General features: G+C 42.9%; 1 protein-coding gene across 2 annotated transcripts in view; it reads right to left on the minus strand.

Moving 5' to 3' along the window:
* Positions 1-19,492, minus strand: part of DIS3L2 (DIS3 like 3'-5' exoribonuclease 2) — a 393,579-nt gene that overhangs the window by 359,314 nt on the left and 14,773 nt on the right. For both annotated transcript variants that reach the window (XM_088467467.1, XM_088467468.1), the window contains 2 exons: positions 3,076-3,234; positions 2,107-2,237 (listed from right to left, as the gene is read on the minus strand). In XM_088467467.1, the coding sequence (XP_088323593.1) occupies positions 2,107-2,237; positions 3,076-3,234 (290 nt within the window). The remainder of the gene's footprint in view (positions 1-2,106; positions 2,238-3,075; positions 3,235-19,492) is intronic.

Here is a 19,492-nt window from a genome sequence, read left to right on the forward strand (position 1 = left end):
AGGCCTAGCCCGCCTCAGTTAAAGTCAACATTCATGATTCCACCATATGAGATTGGGGAGGAAAATTGTATCCAAGGGAGAGTTTCAAGGAGAAACCCACTGCTAACCAAAAGGAACATAAAATGCTTCTCACATTTGCCAAAAAAAAAAAAACAACACATTGACAACCCCAAACATTTTGAGCTAATATTCTGTGGACTGAGGAGTTAAAATTTGAACTTTTTGGCAGACGTTGGTCCCATTACATCTGGTGTAAAGCTAACAGCATTCCACAATAAGAACAGCATACCAACAGCTAAACAGTGTTAGTAGTGTGATGCTGTGGGTATGCTTTGCCTCTTCAGGACCCTAGGCGACTTCTGCCCTCTAAGAGAAAATTGTGAGGGAAAATGTCTGGTCATCAGTCCTTGATATGAACCTCAGGCACAAATGGATTATGCAGAAAGATAACGATTCAAAGCCCAAGAGCAAACCCATCTCTGAATGGCTCAAAAGAAACAAATTAAGATTTTGGAGTGGCCTAGTCAAAGACTTGAATCCAATCGAGTTGCTGTGGCAGGACCTTAAAATGTGAAACACACCAGTGTGGCTGAATTAAAGCAATTCTGCAAAGAGTAGAGGGCCAAAATTCCTCAACAGCGATGTGAAAGAATTATATCCAGTTATCAGAAGCATGTGATTGCAGAAGTAGCTGCTAAAGGTGGCATAACCAGTTAACTTTAGGGAGGCAATTCATTTTTTACATTGGTGAGGTGTTTGATCATTTGGTTCCTTCAATAAACAAAATTAACTTGGGTTGTCTGTCTTGTATTCAATTTTGTTTAAATATCTGAAACAATTGTGACCATTTTAAAATAGATGAAAATCAAGAAGGGACAATAACTTTCACGTCACTGTGTAGTGCGTGGCATGAATTGCTGGGGGAACCACGAGACGCACGAGTTATCTTCACACGCCTGTTCATGTTATTGGCAGGGATCAATCTCAAAGTGTTAGTGGCGTAACACACCATTAAATAATGAACAGAAACGACTGGTGGTTGGATTGGATTTTAAAGCTGTATTATACAGTTTTCAGGTGAAAGATTGCAAATGGGTTGTTATGTCAATACTATTAAAGTCCGAAACCTTTGTAAGGTTCCTGTACAGTTTTCCCATCAGAGATATATGGTTTCTATGAGCCTTCAATTTGTACATTATATGCAACTGCTCCATTACCAAGTCTGGCGTCACTTTCCCTCTAGTTAGTTCTATTACTTAGTACTAAATCCAGCATAGTTTTCCCTCAAGTTCTGCCAGTAAGAAAATTATAGGACCCTAAAGTAGGTAAACAGGTTTCCTTTGAGTTATTACATGTTGAATAGTTACGCCAGTATTTAATTTGTCTAGATATATTTTCAAGGTCGGAAAACAAGGATTTTTCGCTGATATGTTTTTTTTATCACTGTATGAGGATTATTCAGCCGAAAATACATAGGATCCATGCTAATTTCATGGACATATGTGTTTTTGCCATCACGGCGGCAAAAATACAGCACTTTTCAGGGATTATATTTCGGGACACATCAGGCCCGAAAAAAACAACGCTCCGATAAGTGTTGGCGGTGGGCCGGACTTCAGGGCTAACTGGAGAGCCCACAGGGGATCCATTAGGAGTGGTAAGTTACCAATGCTAATTGGATACTGGCCTTAAAAATACCCACAAGTAGGACCACATTTTATTTTGCTGCCCTTCAACTTACAATAATTCCATCATCTCCCAAATTCATTAGCAGCCATGACTCACCCAATATATCTCAATTATCTTCCAACACCATTTAAAGCTAGCCTACCCTTTTGTAACAAAGCATTTATCATATAAATTACTTATTACACCGCACCTGTTCTAACTCCATCCCCTTTATTTCTTTCAACCAAGCTCTGTTCCCGTCCACATGGTTTCTTCCAGGCTGCCCCTTTGTTCCCATTTTAAAATATATTTTCTAGCCCTGTAAGCATCATTACCACCTCTTCCCTCTCTGCTACATGGTCACTGAAAAATGATGAGGGGGGAGTGAACAGAGATGTACCAATGCAGCAACTTATTGCATTACTATAATTTACATACTTGAATCAGTTCTTTTCTTTTCAGGCCTGCAGATACTTCCTCTACGGACAAGTAAGCTTCAAAGATGTTTCTCTTCCGTCCTTTGTTACGTTTTTTATCACTGGGGGTGGAGCCAGTACTGCGATTTGTACCTGTGGAACCAAAAATATGCACCATAAATTACCACCAGTAAGTGCTAATTACCTTCATACTGAGTATTGTCTCCAACTAACTATAGAGTAGAAAGCAAAATTAAAGATGCAGGGTTTTGTTTTTTTAAAAGGAACAATAAACAATATTCCTAATAAAACACTATAGAAAGAATGAAACAGAATCAGTGTCAAGCTGCAATCAAAATGCACAGAAAGTTTTAGTTTTACCATGGTCATACAAGGGAACAATGCTGATTTGGTCTAGTCTGATCAACACATTTATACAAAGTAGGACAATATTATTAGTCACATCAGTGTTAAGCAGGGCATCCACTATACAATTTTCTGTCAGATAACTGTCCACTCTGGCTGGTTGGAATGATAACCTGGTAATGTATGGGAGCAAATGACAGTCGATCATATGGTTTTAAACACTGAAAAAAAAAAATTGTTCAAATTGGTTACATTTGTGTGTTTTAACCAAATTGTCTGAACAACCATTTTTGGCTATTTTCCAGTGTTTGAGAGCAGATTGTCATTTGCTCCCATACATTACCAGGTTTTCATTCCAACCAGCCAGATTGGACAGATATCAGACAGAAAATTGTCTAGTGGATGCCCAGCTTATCTTATGTAATGTGCCTACAGATAGAACAAGACTGAGCGTAAATTTGTCAAAATGCTCAGCAAGTACACAACCATCAATGGAGTACGGATTTAAAACCACTGTCCTGTAGTTGCACCAAAATCTGTACGTAGCAATTGCCAGTTCCAAGTATCCGTTACAGCTGTAACACTTGAGAATAATGCAGATATTAGAGCAATTCACTTTAAATACCTCTTGTGGTTCCAGCCTGCACTGGGCTCACTATAAATTGTGCGTTATTCATACTCTCACTGAGGGACTCTGAAAGCTGTCGCTTCCTATCCACACTTGGGGGTGAGCTGGCACACTCCGACTGGTTTCTGATCCTGGAAAATCCTCGCTTGTCAACACCTGTAGTCATACACAGTAAGCAAAAGGAAACAAATTAATCTCATGTACAGTAGAATCAGGTTATTTCCAGGATGAAATATGAAAATGGAGCTTTAAGCCTGCAGAAAGGATCATAAATCCAACTAAGAATTAACAGACTTACAACTTGTTCATGCAGTAAATGCTTCTATACAATGGGACTCAATGATGCACACTCCGCGCACCCCAAACACGTCTGTTTTGCACCAGCCTACATAAAGGTGCATACCTACTGTAATTTCCAGAGACTACTCCGTATTTACAAGTGTTCTTAAGAGCAGAGAGATGTACTAGAGACTATTACCAAAAAAATGTAAAGCGTCACAAGAAAAGTCTACCACCAACCATTTACAACCAGCCTACAATTAACTTCCGTTAGCTCTTAATATAAGGCTCACTTTAGCCTCTTCCAATAAATCAGGGGCAAGAGGACACTTCTGTGTATGTGTAGTTTTCCATTAGCAAATCAAACAGAAGTATGAATCGTATAAGGTGTGGTAGATATCTAGGTGATAGGGTACTACACTGCGTGTATGTTTTTGCTCTTGGATAATGACATACACCACCTTATCAAAAAGTAGTGACCTAGAGCAGAGTTACACAAGAATATTTAATTCAACAGAGCCACAGAAAAATCCATTACCAATGAGGATTATGGGGCTTACCGATTGGCTGGTATGGGTACCCGAAAATTTGTACTTGTAGCACCAAGATTTTAAATGAACCCCTGTTTTCAGATGAAATTCCCTTCAGGACCTGGTATAGAGTTATAAGACATCACAGGTTCTCAAGCTCACTCCTCAGGACCCCAAACAGTGCATGTTTTCCAGGTCTGCTTACAGAATCACAAGTGAAATAATTAGCTCCATCTGTGGATCTTTTAAAATGTGTCAGTGAGTAATGAATACACCTGTGTACCTGCTGGGTGACCTGGAAAACATGAACTGTGTTGGGTCCTGAGTACAGAGATTGAGAACCTCTACAATACATGAATATAAAAACATTAAATAGAAAACACAATTTTAGTGTAGATTATGCAAACATACACATTTAGATCTGACTTTTACCACTATTGCTCTTCAGAATAGGAGGAGGATTAAGGCATGAATGTAAAAAGACTGGCAGTGCTACTAAACAGTGTTCTACAGCAAAATCCAACGTATCAAAATATTTAAACAAAAGTGGCTGTTCATTAATAGTTTTGTTAAACATTCTAGACATATACGGATAAGTAAAAATAAGAAGGGTCCTTTTTAAAGAAAAAAGGGCTTGTTCAAGCGCTAGTTCTCTTCAAATATATGATACACTATAGATATTTATAGCAATCAGCAGCAAAAAATACCTATATATGCCTGTGAAAATAAGAAAATTTTCCTTATACATTTACCTAATTGGTCAGCGTATAGTGACAGAGTAAATGTTATTTAAGGATGATTTGCGCCATTAGTTTTGAAATCACAAAGTCGGATATGTGTGATATAAAAGGATGCTTATGCACAACAAATGTTTTATTTTCTAATGCATAAAAAAATATATCAAGCTTATATTTATATTCAACACAATCTATAAAATAGAAACAACCGGTTGTATTTATAAAGCCATAGTATATATCCATAAATATATTTGTGTATCAATCCTATAAAATCTAAAACTGGGCTAATTGTATAATTACCACATATAAATAACCACGCTCCTTTTGTAAGTTTATAAGGATAATAACAGTTATAGTATAACATACCTTTGTTAACTATTTTTCTTCGAGGTCCATAGGGTCCACAGGAATTACATTGGGGTATGTGGTTGGAGTGATCCAGGCACCAAACCGTTAAAAGCTTTAGCTCCCAGGATGCACTAGGTCCTCCTCCATATATACCCCACCCCTGGCTACAGGCACTCAGTTTGTAACCAAGCCCAAGGCAGGAGTAGGAAAGACAATTGTATACCAGAAACACTCTAAAGCTGGTGATACACCTGCGCGACCAGCATCAGATCAGATTCATCATCTGACTCCCCAGAGCTCCCTGGCAGTCCCGGCGGCATATTTGTTGTCTTTCTTAGCACAGGATCTGTTGTACGATCGATCGTGTGCCTCACGCGCTCATCAGTGAAACAGTCATTGAAATGACTTGATTGGACGCACAATGCATCGCATTCACAAAAAAAAAAAAAAAAACGGTACGATCTGCACACTAAAGGATGGAACATATGTGCTGCACATCTGATCTTACGATCAGTTTTAGAAGCTGCGGGAGCGTGCATCGGATCGTATCTTACTCCAAAAATACATGATTTTCACAGGATCCATCCTAAGGACTCGTCGAAAATCGGGCAATCGGCCAGAAATCGTGCAGGTGTATGGCCAGCATTAAGGTGCTTACACACTAGACTACTCACTCATCCTCGAACATGCAACAACCTGACAATATCGTCAGGTTGGCCTGCATGTTCGGGTGATGGACAACAATGACCAACGACCTACGGGAGTGCGCATCGTTGATCATTATCGTTCATTGTTTTTGCGTACAATTTGCCCGATATAGTGAACAACTGAACGATATTGTTAAGTCGTCCAGAATATCGGCAAGTGTGTACGCACCTTAAGAGTGAATCATTGAAAAAAAAAAAAAAAAAAAAAAGAATACCCAATAACACCAGGTGCGTTAGGTTGGGTGCCCTGTGGACCTCGAAGAAAAAGAACTGCTTTGGATGTCCCAAAGCAGTTCCCTTAAAGGTGGGGACGCTCCTGCTTAGCAGAAAGGAGAATCCGCCGCCCAAAAGAAGCATCCTGAGAGGCAATAAGTATCAAAGGTGTGAAATTTGAGAAAAGTGTGGACGAAGACCACGTGGCTGCCTTGCACAATTGTTCAGCAGAGGCACCACGACGAAACCCCCCCAGATAGAGTAGAATGTGCTGTCACTTTGTTTGGAACAGAGAGATCAGCTTGTGTGTAAGCCTGAGAAATAGTCATACGAAGCAATCTAGCCAGAGTCTGTCTGTTTGGCTGTCATAAGCGAGGATGGCCAGCTTACAACACAAAGAGAATCAGATTTCCTAAAGGAGTTTGTACGATCCACGTAGATCCATAGGACATGCACACATCCAGAGAAGCTTCACCTATAAAGAGGTCTGAAGACTGGAAGGCTGAAACCACTATTCCTTCATTTACATGAAAGTGGGATACTACCTTAGGAAGGTAACCCGCCCTGGTACGAAGAACAGCTCTATCATGAAAAATCAAAAAAGGGAGAGCAATAAGAAAGGGCTGCCAAATCAGAGAACCTGCAGGCAGAGGAGATAGCAAGAAGAAAAACCTGTCGTCTTCGCTGTCAACCACTTAAGGTCCACTGATTTCAGGGGTTCAAATGGTGGAGCCTGTAGAGCCCTGAGAACCAAAGACAAATCCCACTGAGCTACCGGAGGGACAAAGGGAGGTTGGACCCTCAGAACACCCTGAAAACATGTCCCAACATCAGGCAGCGGGACAATTCCTTGCTGAAACCAAATTGAGTGCAGATGCCTGAACTCTTAAGGTGGCCAGGCGGAGACTCCGATCTAACCCAGCCTGGAGAAAAGAAAGCATTCGTGAGACCCTAACCACTTCAGGAACATATTTATTATGACTACACCATTGAGAATAGGAGTGCCACATTCTGTAATAGATGCAGGCAGAGGAAGGCTTCCGTGCCCTAAGCATCGTCTGAATTACAGAAGTAGTAAAACCCTTGGCTCTTAAGATGGAAGATTCAAGAGCCATGATGTCAAATACAGATGGGGAAGGTCTGGATGCAGACAGGGACCCTGTGTTAACAGGTCTGGCCTTAGAGGACGAGGCCATGGAGTGTTTATGGAGAGACTCTAAAGGTCTGTGGACCAATGGCGTCTGGGCCAAGCAGGGGCTATCAGTATTACTGTTCCGCCATCCTGCTTAAAATTCCTGAAGACCATTGGGAGGAGGGAGATCGGAGGAAAAAAAAAAAAAGATAACGCTAGCTTGAAGTTCAACTTCACTGCTAGAGCGTCCACAAAATCGTCTGGAGGGATCTCTGGTTCTGGACCCATACCTGAGGACCTTGTGGTTGTAGCCTGAGGCTATGAGGTCTACTTCTGGTAGTCCCCATTGGTCCACTAGGATCTGAAAGATATCCAGATGAAGAGCCCATTCCCTGGCGTGAATATCCTGATGACTTCGGAAGTCAGCTTCCCATTTGAGGACTCCAGGTATGAATACTGCTGGAAGGTGACGTTCTGCCCAGACCAGAATATTTGTCACTTCCGCCATGGCGGCCAGACTTTGCGTGCCTCCCTCATGGTTGAGGTAGGCTACTGCGGTCGCATTGTCGGACTGTATCTGGACAGACCTGCCCTTTAGTATATCCTGTGCCTGAATGAGTGCCCTGAATACTGCAAGAAGTTCCAGGATGTTTATGGATAGGTGACCCTCCTTGGTCGTCCATCTTCCCTGAAAGGTGTGACGCCCCATCTGTGGAGGCTGGCATTCGTAATGAGGAGCACCCAATCTGGAATCCAGAAGGGGTAACTCCTGTTCAGACAAAACATCTGCAGCCACCATGTGAGGGAAAGCCGAACCTCTGAAGAAAGACGGATCATCTGACTTTATTAACTGGTACTCTCAGCTCCATCGGAGGAGGATCAGCTGTTGCAGTGGTCTGGAGTGGAACTGACCATATTCCACCATGTCGAAGGTGGACAACATGGACCTGCATCGTTGAGTGGATAGACACCGTCTGAATGTGGAGAAATCTGCCAACCCGTAATTGAAGGGCCAAAATCTTGTCTCCTGGCAGAAATAAGTTTTGTGCCAGAGAATCCGGGAGTGCACCATCTGCTGTACTGGAGAAAGAGACTACTCTTTCCAATTTATGATCCAGCCGTGTCTGTGTAGGCAGGCAATCGTCAGCCTGAGATGATGACGTAATACTTCTGGAGACTGTGCCACTATCAGAGGTCATCCAGGTATGGCAGTATTCTGACTTCTTGATGCCTGAGGTAGGCAGTCATAATTGCCATTATTTTGATAAAGACCCACGGGCTGTTGACAAACCAAACGGCAACACCTGAAATTGGAAATGTTGCTGCAGAACAGCAAAGTGTAGAATCCTTTGGTGGGAAGGCGTAATTGGCACATGCAGATACGCATCCTGAATGTCCAAGGACAGCATAAAATCCCCCCAGCTCCATTGCCAGAACAATTGACCTAAGAGTTTCCCACACACAGCTTGGGCACCCGGATAAGTCTGTTGAGGCCTTTCAGACTCAGTATAGGCCGGTGGGACCCATTGGGTTTCTGGATCAAAAATAGATTGGAATAATAACCCTTTCTTTGTTGATCCATGGAACTGGGATTATCTCCCTTTAACTCAGCAGGGAACAAATGGCCTGCTGGAGGGCAAAGGCCTTGGCAGACTACGAGGGAGGAGTTGTGCAAAAAAAATTTGCGTGGGACTCTTCCAGAAATTAAGGGTGTACCCTCAAGAGACCACTTCTCGGACCCAGGCGTCTTGTCTGATGCCAGGTATCCGAAAAGAAAACGGCCTCCCACCCTGGGACTCCCCAGGGGGAGGCCCGCCCCATCAGGCCGAGTTTTTGTCGTGACATCTGATTGCCCAAGATCTTAGTTTGCAGTCTCTCACGAGAACTGGGTCGTCTAACGTAAGACTGACCTGTCGCTTCTCCTTGCGGACGAAAGGCTCGAAACGACGACTGCCTAGTTCTAGGGGTAGTCGTTGAAGGTAGACCCACTGCTTTAGAAGCTGCCAGAGTAGCGACAATCTTCTCCAATTCTGTGCCAAACAGTATGCCTCCCATAAACAGCAGAGATTGGTTAAGTCAGCTACCCAGGGAGGTTGAGACCTGCGCGCCTCAGTCACCTCCGATAAGTCTGACATAACTCCTACCACGTCAGTGGCCCATGGCGGAGCAGAAGAGCTAGTAATCGTCATCTGTGAGTCAGTTGTTATACAAGCATCACATAACGTGGACCCAGTGGCATGTGGCTTGGTCTGTTTGTTGTTACACTTGGAACAGAAACAGCTTTTGAGAAGCCTTGGTTCTGTTGGCATGGTACACAGTCACCCAAAGAAACACAACATAAAACAGAAAAGACACAGACAAGATAAAACAAGAAGGCTGTGGGACACAGAGGAGAAACCCCCCTCCCACAAATCAGATTCCCCTGCACTTACACCCCCGTTACTTACAGCCTCCCTACCAGGGATGTAATCAGGGGATGTACATGTCCTGCAGCACAGGAGAGGAATCCAGCCCTCTGTGTCTCTTACACTGCAATCTCCTGTACAGAGATGCAGTATGAGCTGCTGTGTAATAAAGAACAACAGCCCTGCTGTTATACAGCCGCTCGCCACATAGAGACCCGCGCTGCCTTTAAGCTCCGCCCCATTCTTTATGCCCTAAAGGGCTTTACAAGATGGCTTCTGTGGCCATTGACCTCCCCCCCGCGCGCCACAGCGCGTGTACAGCAGGGAGAGTTAGAGGAGTTGGCTGCGCTTGTAGCGCATATAATCTGCTGCCCCGCGCCACTGCCACTGTAACAGCAGTAAGCAGCATTCAGCACTTCTCTTCTTGTTGAGAATGTGCTGTGGCGGTAAGGAGCTGTCAGTGCTTTTTATATAAGCACTGTGCACTCCTTCCTGCCTTCTATAAGGACAGGGCGCCAGGTACCCGGACCCCACCTTTACAGAGGTGGCGAAGGGTACCTAAAAGTGTCAAAAAGAAGCTATAAAATAACCTAATAAATAAATAAATAAAATAGATGTGTTGCTGGAGCACACGGATTGTGACCAGCTCCTAGTAGGCACATTTTCTAAACTGAGGGCTGACGGGGCATAGAGGGGGAGGAGCTTCACACTTCTAAATTAATTAAAGTACCGGCTCCAGTTATCCACGCCTCTATACCCCAGTGTAAGCACCTCCAGTGTCCCCTAGTGGATGAAAGAGAAATATAGGGACGGGAATGGGTATGAAGTCCCGGCGGTTCATATCTATCCCGACACCAGCAGCCCGAAGGGAGAAGATCCTGACAGGGCAAGTAAGTACCCAACCCCTACTCTTCTCTCTCCCGCCCCCCAACCCTCCCTTAGTGGTGCCTAAACTCAGCGTGTGTCTCCTCCCCAGTTCTGATTAGGTCTAGGTCTGAGAGTTGCTCATTTGCACTAATTATGTCTTAGGTTAGATTGTACATATAAAATCTTTTAAATATAAAAAAAGGTTTTAACATTTTTGTGACCAAAATTATTGGTTTGCACATGCCCACAAGTTTTAGCAAATACACAAAAAAAAAAAAAGAAATGCTGTACATTACAGCAGGGCTTGACACATTTTTCAAAAATCTAGGAGCCAGGATGAAAGTGTAGGAGCCAGACCACCGCCCCCCCCCATGAAAAAATTACAGGAGTGAGTGTGGAGCACAGCTGTGTGTTATCCAACTGTTATACACACTATACAGTCCACAAAATGGTCACAGTTGAATGGATACATTAAAATGGAGGCCCCCTCACTGCTCTGCACAGCTCTACTGCTCTACCCCCCACCCTCCAGTAATAACGGACCACTTTTCACATAAAATAATGGTGCCAGAAAGTACAACAAATCCCGCCTCCCCTCATGGTCACACCATTACCCCTCTTCTGAAGCCGCTAGGCAATTCCTGTCCACGCATAGACCCTACTACCGGAGAGCTCTATGCAGCCGGAGATAGGAGACAGTAGACAGCCGGGACGTACTGGAGGATCAGCGTAGACTGGGACAGACAGCAGGGATCAGAGCAGGCCAGGATGGAGAGGAGCAGTCAGTGCAGGCCGGGACGGACAGAGGCACAACAGTCACCACACGCGACACTCAGCACATGCACTCCTGTGCATGATATGAACACAGCAATACTATACGCACTGCAAAATCTAGCAGCCAGGCAGCAAAATCTGGTAGCCATTGTGGCCTTGTCCCCCCGAGATTGGTCGAGTCCTGCATTACAGTCACATAAGCAGGCACAGTGGGCCCGATTAGGTTTACTCAGCGGGCTGGCGGCCCTGCGCCGTTCACCATCGAAGGTCGCGATAGTGATCTCAGCCTGCAACCTCTGTCACAGTGCTGGGATCGCAAATGCAGCAAGGGGTGTCATACACCTCCTGCTGTATTTGCATAATAGTAAGGACATAATTTCAAAGATGCCTGCGTGCAGCTTTATAATTGCGATCCTTGCTGAATCACCCCCAGTATTTGCTGTTTTAGCAAATATAGCTGTACCAGAAAAAAAAAAAGAGAAGGCTTAATGTGCCCGACAAAGTTATCTGCAGCTGGAAACCATATTAATAAAATCTTCTGAAATCATAAATACCCAATATTTGGAAAGCTTTAATGCTAATTAATGTATTTCTAGTAGGAATATTAATTGTTTGGGTTTGTTCATACTTATTTGATGGTGGGTTTCTGCTTTTAACATGCACATATTAAAAACAGTGCAAATTAGAATCAATGTTACCATTTTTTTTTTTTCTTCAAAACAATTAGATTGACTCATAAAAGGGATGTACAAATACAAAGCATCGTGCTGTACAATAAAGTTGATATAAATGGATACATATCAGAATCAGAATTGCGCAAAAACATTACAGACTATCAAAACATAACAAATATCCACTTATCGGATTTCAGAGAAAACAAAATACAGCACAGAAACAAAAGTACATAATTCCATTTAAGAAAATAAGCAAATTACAAAAACAAAACAAAAGAACGGGACAAAGAAATAAAAAAATAAAAAAACCCTCAGACTGAAACCGGAACCCCAGTGCAACTAGACCCATACAATCACCTGCACATACTTGCAGCAGAGAAATGTCAGCATCTCTCATAGATGTCACCATTAAACGCTTGCTATCAGAACAAGATTGTATTCGTAAAAACACAAATCTAAAAAAATAAAAAATAAATGCATCACTAAAATGTAGGTTATTTTTATTTTGGTTTATTTTTGTTTTTAAAACAGCTCCTGTGTTAAAACGGGATGTGGTCAATATCCCGACCTCTAGGATTCTGGCCGCCAGAATGCAGACACTAGTCAGAATACCGGTGCCGGCATCCCGACCTCCGGGATCCTGAAAGGTAAGTACTGGGGTTTAGGGCTAGGCATAGGGGATGCCGGCATAGAGATTCTGACAGACAGGATGCCGAACGCCAGCATACCATTTGTATTCCATTAAAACTAGCACTCACTAAATCAAACCACCACATAAACTACTTACAGCTTGAAATCTCTACACCCACCTTAAGCTGGCCATAAATCTAGCATTTAACTGGTCAATTTCCAGTTCTGCCGATGACAGGGTCGGGTGATCTGCAAATTCCAACATCATGGACAAAATCAATTTGCCGATTCTGACACAATTATCATCGGACTCAATGGGCACGATTCAATTAAACGCGAAGTGAATAGCGCCGCGAATGAGCTCCCAGAGCTATTCAATTCTGCGAGAAGTTAGGTAGAGGAAGGCTTGTTCTAGCACTGTAAACAAGGTGTTTAGGCGCGAGAACGTGTATTCTCCGACTAAAATTCCCGGCGCGATGGGCACAAAACTGTATCGCGCCTGGACTTGTGTCAGATTTCTGCTCACATCCCCGGAGGCATGAGAGAAGAAATCCTTAGTCGGGCTTAGCAGCGCAAATGAATTCAATAGCTCTGGGAGCTGATTGCCGGCGCTATTCCCTTTGCGTTGAATAGAATAGTGCCCATTGAGTCTGGGAATTCTAACATGCTGGATTTTGCCAATCCCCTGATTAGTCGCAGATAATGGAGCCTGCTGATCAGATACCCATCGTGGATCGGCCTGTTATATGTATGGCATGCATTACAGTAATTTTTTGTATTTGCTGCACAGCAGACAGTACTATGACCAAATGAGGCCCTCTAAGCAGCCACAAGCTTCTTCCTGCTTATTCTGAAGATTTGTTTTCAACAGCTTAGAAAATGTAGTAGTCAAAGAGGACGACCCCTGCTTTTAATAAGTATCATTTTAACTTATTACTGAGAAAAAATTGAATAGGTGGCCCTTTTGAAGTTTAGAGGGAAATCCACAAGGACCCTGAAGTGCATTAGGGTGCCACAGTTTAACAAACAGAAATGTATGAGAACTTTAAACACCTGTGAGTAAGAGGGAGGTGGACTAAAGGGGCACATCCACTAGACGATCTACTCCCTGTCCAATCTCTAAACGATTTTCCCTTGAAATTTTATCTTTGTCTGAACGATTTGCAAACGATCTTTAATAGATCAAGTGAAATTGACCTCCATGTACGGTCGACTGACGAGACGATCAAACAACCAGCGGGAGCGCGCATCGTTGATTGTTAACGACCAAACGCTGCACGATTTATAAACTATTTATAAACTATTGAACGATAACGATGTCGTTATCGTTCAATCGCCTGCTAAAATCGTGTAGTGGATGCCCCCCTTAAGGCAGTCACAGAAAAGAGTAATGGATAACTACAGAATCTGCCAATATCAGATCCTGCAAATAATATATAGGAATGCTGTTTTTCATATGCTGATTAAAAGTGTATCTCTACATCTATATTATGCTAATAGCACAAATGACCAAACGTTCAAGATATTAGTTTGGATATAAACTAAAAAATATAGTTTGCAAAATTGAGAGAGGGTGCGGTTAAGCGTTCAATAGTAGCAATCTCATGCTCTAAAGCCTACACGTGAGCAATCACTGGAAATAAGCACGTGATGCCACACGTCATCTGGCTGTATAAGGCAGATAATAATAATTAAAAATAAACTTCAATGAAATACTACAGCTCTCCCAGAAGCCACCACTTCATCAAACACGGACAAATTATACTTCAGGTCAAAATATTCTGTGTAAGGTTTTTAGTATGTTGTTAATAGATAAGTTACTTCAGTAAACCAGTTTTATAGTACTGCATACTCAAAGGGTTAATCATGGAACTATGTTAATGAGCTGCAAGTTATTTATTTGTAAGCTACAGTTATGTGACCTCTCACAGAGCTCATTTAGAAAATAATTTTGCAGAGTCATATGGTAAGCCAAGTTCCGAATAGCTCTAAATCAGTACCAAGGCTACTTTGCAAGAGTACAACACAGATGTGGGAGTCTATGTTAAGGCTGCGCTACAGCGATCCCCCTGAAATAGCACATCAAATGTGGATTGCCTGAAAAGAAAATTCACATGACTGTTTTGGATAAAAATGCATTAAGTGGAATTAGTTTGGCCACAAATACGAATCAAAACAACTAAGCAGTCCCATCTAGAGAGACTAATTATGTGTATTGTTACAGTTTTTAAAGACTATGGGGTTTATGTAATAGGTTGAGAGTTGCAGACGCTGCGGAAAGCGGTTTTTGCTTTTAAAATGAATGCCGCTTTAAAAATACGAGAGGACTCGCAGAAGTTCCCGCAGCAGCTGCAGCTCGCATCATTAAATAAGCCCTATGTGTCAGAGCTGTTTGTGACTTATAATAATCAGACAACTGTTTTATTTGTAACATCCAATCTCCTGCCTTACTACCTGGACACTATGCTAAGGATCTGCAAGACTGATGGGAATAACCAAATATCCTCTGCAAAGTGCATGCTCTATAAACAACTATTAATAAGTATAGACTCCAGTTTTAAGATTAAAGCTTATATAAACTCCCCTAAATATACTAAAGATTGGGAACGTGATCTACAGCTTGACTTAGACTATGATTGGACCAAAATCTTTCAGACTACATTTGTTAGTTCAGGGCTAGACAAATCCCGGGGGCCAGGTCGCCATGGCTACCAGGTTTTGCTGCCTGGCTACTAGATTTTGCAGTGAGGGAGGAAGCAGATCCGGCGGAGATTTGTGCCAGAAGTATTGCGGTGTTCATATCATACACAGGAGTGCATGTGCTGAGTGTCGCCTGCAGTGACTGCTGTGCCTCTGTCTGTCCCGGCCTGCACTGATGACTTATCCATCCTGGCCTGCTCTGATCCCTGCTGTCTGTCCCAGTCTACGCTGATCCTCCTGTACGTTCCAGCTGTCTACTGTCTAGTATCTCCGGCTGCATAGGGTATATGCGTGGCCAAGGGTTGTGGAGCGGCTTCAGAGGGATGTTGTACTTTCTGGCACCATTATTTTATGTGAAATGTGGAAGGAGGAACATTTTTCGTTCATAGTTGTAAAAATTGTTCATTACACTTCAAAAAATCGTTCACTTTTTCAAGGGAAAATCTGACAGAAAATCGTTGGTTACAAAATAGTTATGTGTGTATGTACCTTTAGTACTTGAGAGGAGGGTTTAGCAAAGAAGCTAAAAATCAGGTCCTCCACTATACTTAGGGCACACTAAAATAAATTATGGTGAAATTGTTATTTCATTAAAACATAACTTACAGTAAGACACCCTTAAGACAAAAAAAAAAGTCTGCCCTATACACAAACACATAGAAAAAGTAATAAATACCTGTAGTACCATTTAATTTTTACGCTGCAAGTTCCTTCTATAACCTAAGACAGCTGTGGCCAACCTGTGGCTCTATCGTTGTTCTGTAACGGCTCCTCTGACTGACACTGACAGCCTCCTCCGAAAGGCGTGCAGCTGTTCAGAGGAGGCTCGTCCTTTATTGCGGCAGTCTGCTCCACTCTGGAGCCATGTATGGGTGATGTGGTGATGCTACGCCACAAACAGGAGACGGAGCAAAACTTGTTACTGAACCTGCAGCCATGAGGAGGATACAATTGCAGATGCCAGAGCCTAGCTATGTGACACAGACAGTCACAACAGGGTAAAAGCTGTGTGGGGGGGGGGGGGGGGTTATTAGTTTTTTTTATTTTATTTGTGACATGTGGAGGTGGCTAAAGTGGCCCGTGGAGTGGGAGGGAGTGTGGGGGGACAGTGCCTGGACTGAGGGGGGAGCTGGAGTGGCACATGATGGGCTGGAATGATACCAGGGGTGTTTGGATTGTATTGTGAATGTTTTTTTTATGTATTTTTTTGTTGATGTGGCTTTTTTAGTGTATTTTTTGGATCTGGATTGTTTTAGTGTATTTTATGTGGGTCTGGTTTTGTTCAATGTTTATATTTTCCTTTCCCTTTAATAGTTCCCTCCACTGTGATTGTGCGCATGCACTTTTGTATGCTCCTACAAAAATCATACTAGAGGCCTGGCCAAGCTGACCATGCCCCTTTTTGCACGTGTGCCTTCGGCGTGCACATGATCTCGGCTCTTTGACATAACTGCAGATATTTTTGGGCTCTTTGCTTATGACTGGCTGCTCACCCCTGACCTTAAGGTGCCCACACACATAGCGATCTGCACACGATCCCACGATGTGTGCGATTTCCCCTGAACTCTCCCCCGGCTGTCCTACTCACGATTTGGAGTAAAAGATGTCCAATCTGACTTAAGATTTATCGTCCATCCAGTGCATTGTGTCCCAGATTGGCAAATCTGCCCTGCAGCGCGGCAGATCTGAAGATGCAATGTACGACGAGCTGGGACACGCATTGGCATCGTGATCATGAGTGGACACTCACGATTTGGCCATATTTTACACGATTTGTCGTCACGATTCATCGAAATCGGGTAAAATATCGATGTGTGTGGGCAGCTTAAGAGAACAAATAAGATAGTTGAAGGACTAGATGTTTTTCTAGTGTCATAATAGTAGTTAATCTTTCATAGGTCTAATCAAACTTTAGATGACAGATGATCTCATGTATAAAAAATAAATCACCACATGATATTATAGGCAAAAGGAGACCAAGATAATTAAGCCAATTCTCCAAATGTTAACATGTAGACCAGTGATTCCCAACCTCGGTCCTCAAGGCACACTAACAGTCCTGGTTTTAGTTCTATCCATGATTGTGCACAGAGAGTTAAATCAAAATAACTGAGGTACTAATTAAGTCACTTGTGCTCAAGTATGGCTATCCCTAAAACCTGGACTGTTAATGTGCCTTGAGGACCGTGGTTGGGAACCCCTGATGTAGACAGCAGCCCCATAACAGGCCTAGGGGGTGGCAGGCTATACTTCCCAGAGTCTTCCACAGACACTTCGGGCAACTGTGCAGGGTGCCTGCCTGCAGCATTCCTCCGACGCTCCTGGCGGCTCTGAAATAGCGCTAATCGCTGCAGATACAGCTGCTGACACTAACTTAGAATTTTGCATGCAGATACACTTAGTCACACACAGAATATAGGCATGCCATACATCATTTTAATCAAAAGAAGCTGCTTGTGTGTCCTATTTGCATCAGTTTGCGAATAAGATGCATTTGAAGGTAAATATTTGCACAAGAATATGCACTACAAAGTCACACAGCGATTCCACATTAAGTTACCTAGACACTGCCAAACCTCCGTGTGGTACAAGTCGCGTTAGATAACAACTGGTTGACATGCAATAGGTCAAGAGGTACAAAAGGTCGACACTGGAACGGTCAACACGTTTTGGTTTTTTTTTTCAGGGTTAGGGTCATGCTCTAGATGGGATGGTTAGGCACTAGGAGGGAGGGTTAGGGTGAAGATTTGGGTTAGAAAACACATTTGTGTCAACTATTCCAATGTCGACCTTTTGTACCTTTTGTTGATGTCGATCTTTTGACTATCTAAATATCATAGATCTTTTAATCCTCATCCATATATAATCATGTTGTCTACATGAGCAAGCTGAGAATAGTACCAGAACTGAGAATAGTTACAGAACACACCAAGGGATCATAGATTGCTGGCTGAGGGTGCAGAGCCCAGAAGCTACAGACGGTAGCACGAGACAAAGTTAAACTGTATGCCTATGTAAGGCTGCTAATTATATTCTTATGAGAGAAAAGTACTGTTGACAGTTACTCTAAATCATGTTGAGCAATATCAGTGATACTACATCAAAGCTGGAGACATGCAGAACATTTAAAAAAAAAAAAAAAGGGAATTTAAAAAGGCTAATTCAAACCAAATGCAAACTATACAATACAAAAATAATAGGGTACAGTAAGAAAACAGTGTATGTAAGAGCAGTATGCTGCACTGCCATAGTCACTTAGGGGTCTATGTACTAAGCAGTGAAAAGTGGTAAGTCTGTGATAAGTGCCAGCCAATCAGCTTCCAACTGTCATCTCACAGGCTGTGTTTGAAAAATGACAGTTGGGAGCTGATTGGCTGGCACTTATCACAGACTTATCACTGCTTAGTACATAGACCCCTTAGGCTAGAGCCGGTGAGCACTAGGACCAGTCATGGCTCATCCTTCAACATGCGGTAACGCGCATATTTCTCTTCAGATGTCCATTAAAGTCAGGAGCATGCCGGGCTCCAAAAACCCTTCCACAGACACAAGGGTTGCTGAATTACACTATACCACCACCACCACTTCAGTGTATCAGCACCCTGCTTGCTCCACAGTGAGTGAAGAGTTTGTAGTGTGCCTGGTGCAGAACACACCTACAACACGACACACCCTGTATGCTCCAAGTTTTCACTTAACTGGCTACCGCTGTTAACTACTGCATACATATACCACTGATTAACCCCTGCATTACCCTGTACCTGCATGATACCAATGAACCCAATGCCCGGGTTAAGAACAGTTCTGTTTGGCTTAACAGTCACTTTCAAATCCACTGTGCCCCCTATTGTGACTACCAACCCAATAGGCTATATATCAGCATATAAAGCAACAGCTTTCACAAAGATGTACAACATGACAGATTCTTACAGCTCAGCTCATAATGAAGCTTCACACCTATTCTGCTCACATTTCAAGCAAACATTTATCAGATCTGACATATATAGCTGGGCCATTTGGAAACTTTCTTCAGGCACTCAGAACAAACCTAAACACCAGCAGCATATTTTGCTTAGTATCACAGTGATACAAATTAATATGCCACTGGTATTCATCATCACTTACCTCGTCAACTCAGCCCAGCAACATACCTTTCATTGGCAGCATCCTCTGCTCAGCTACTGGCAGTCCAACGCTGCCAGTGACAGACTTCTATGTCATGCACAGACTGAGCGTCGCACATGCATACATGACCCGGCAATGCTGGGAAGGCTACGCTGAAGCCTGAAAGACTGCTGCCTGGGTCCACATTACCGGCAGAAGTAACAGTATCACGGGAGCGATACAATGACAAACAGTGGTAATCTAGAATGAAAGGATGACATAACCACTTTAGCGAGTGCTAAAGGGGCCATGCA

Source organism: Taudactylus pleione, unplaced genomic scaffold (genome assembly GCF_031769625.1).
Source record: "Taudactylus pleione unplaced genomic scaffold, aTauple2 ptg000010l, whole genome shotgun sequence".
NCBI classification, from domain to species: Eukaryota; Metazoa; Chordata; class Amphibia; order Anura; family Myobatrachidae; genus Taudactylus; species Taudactylus pleione.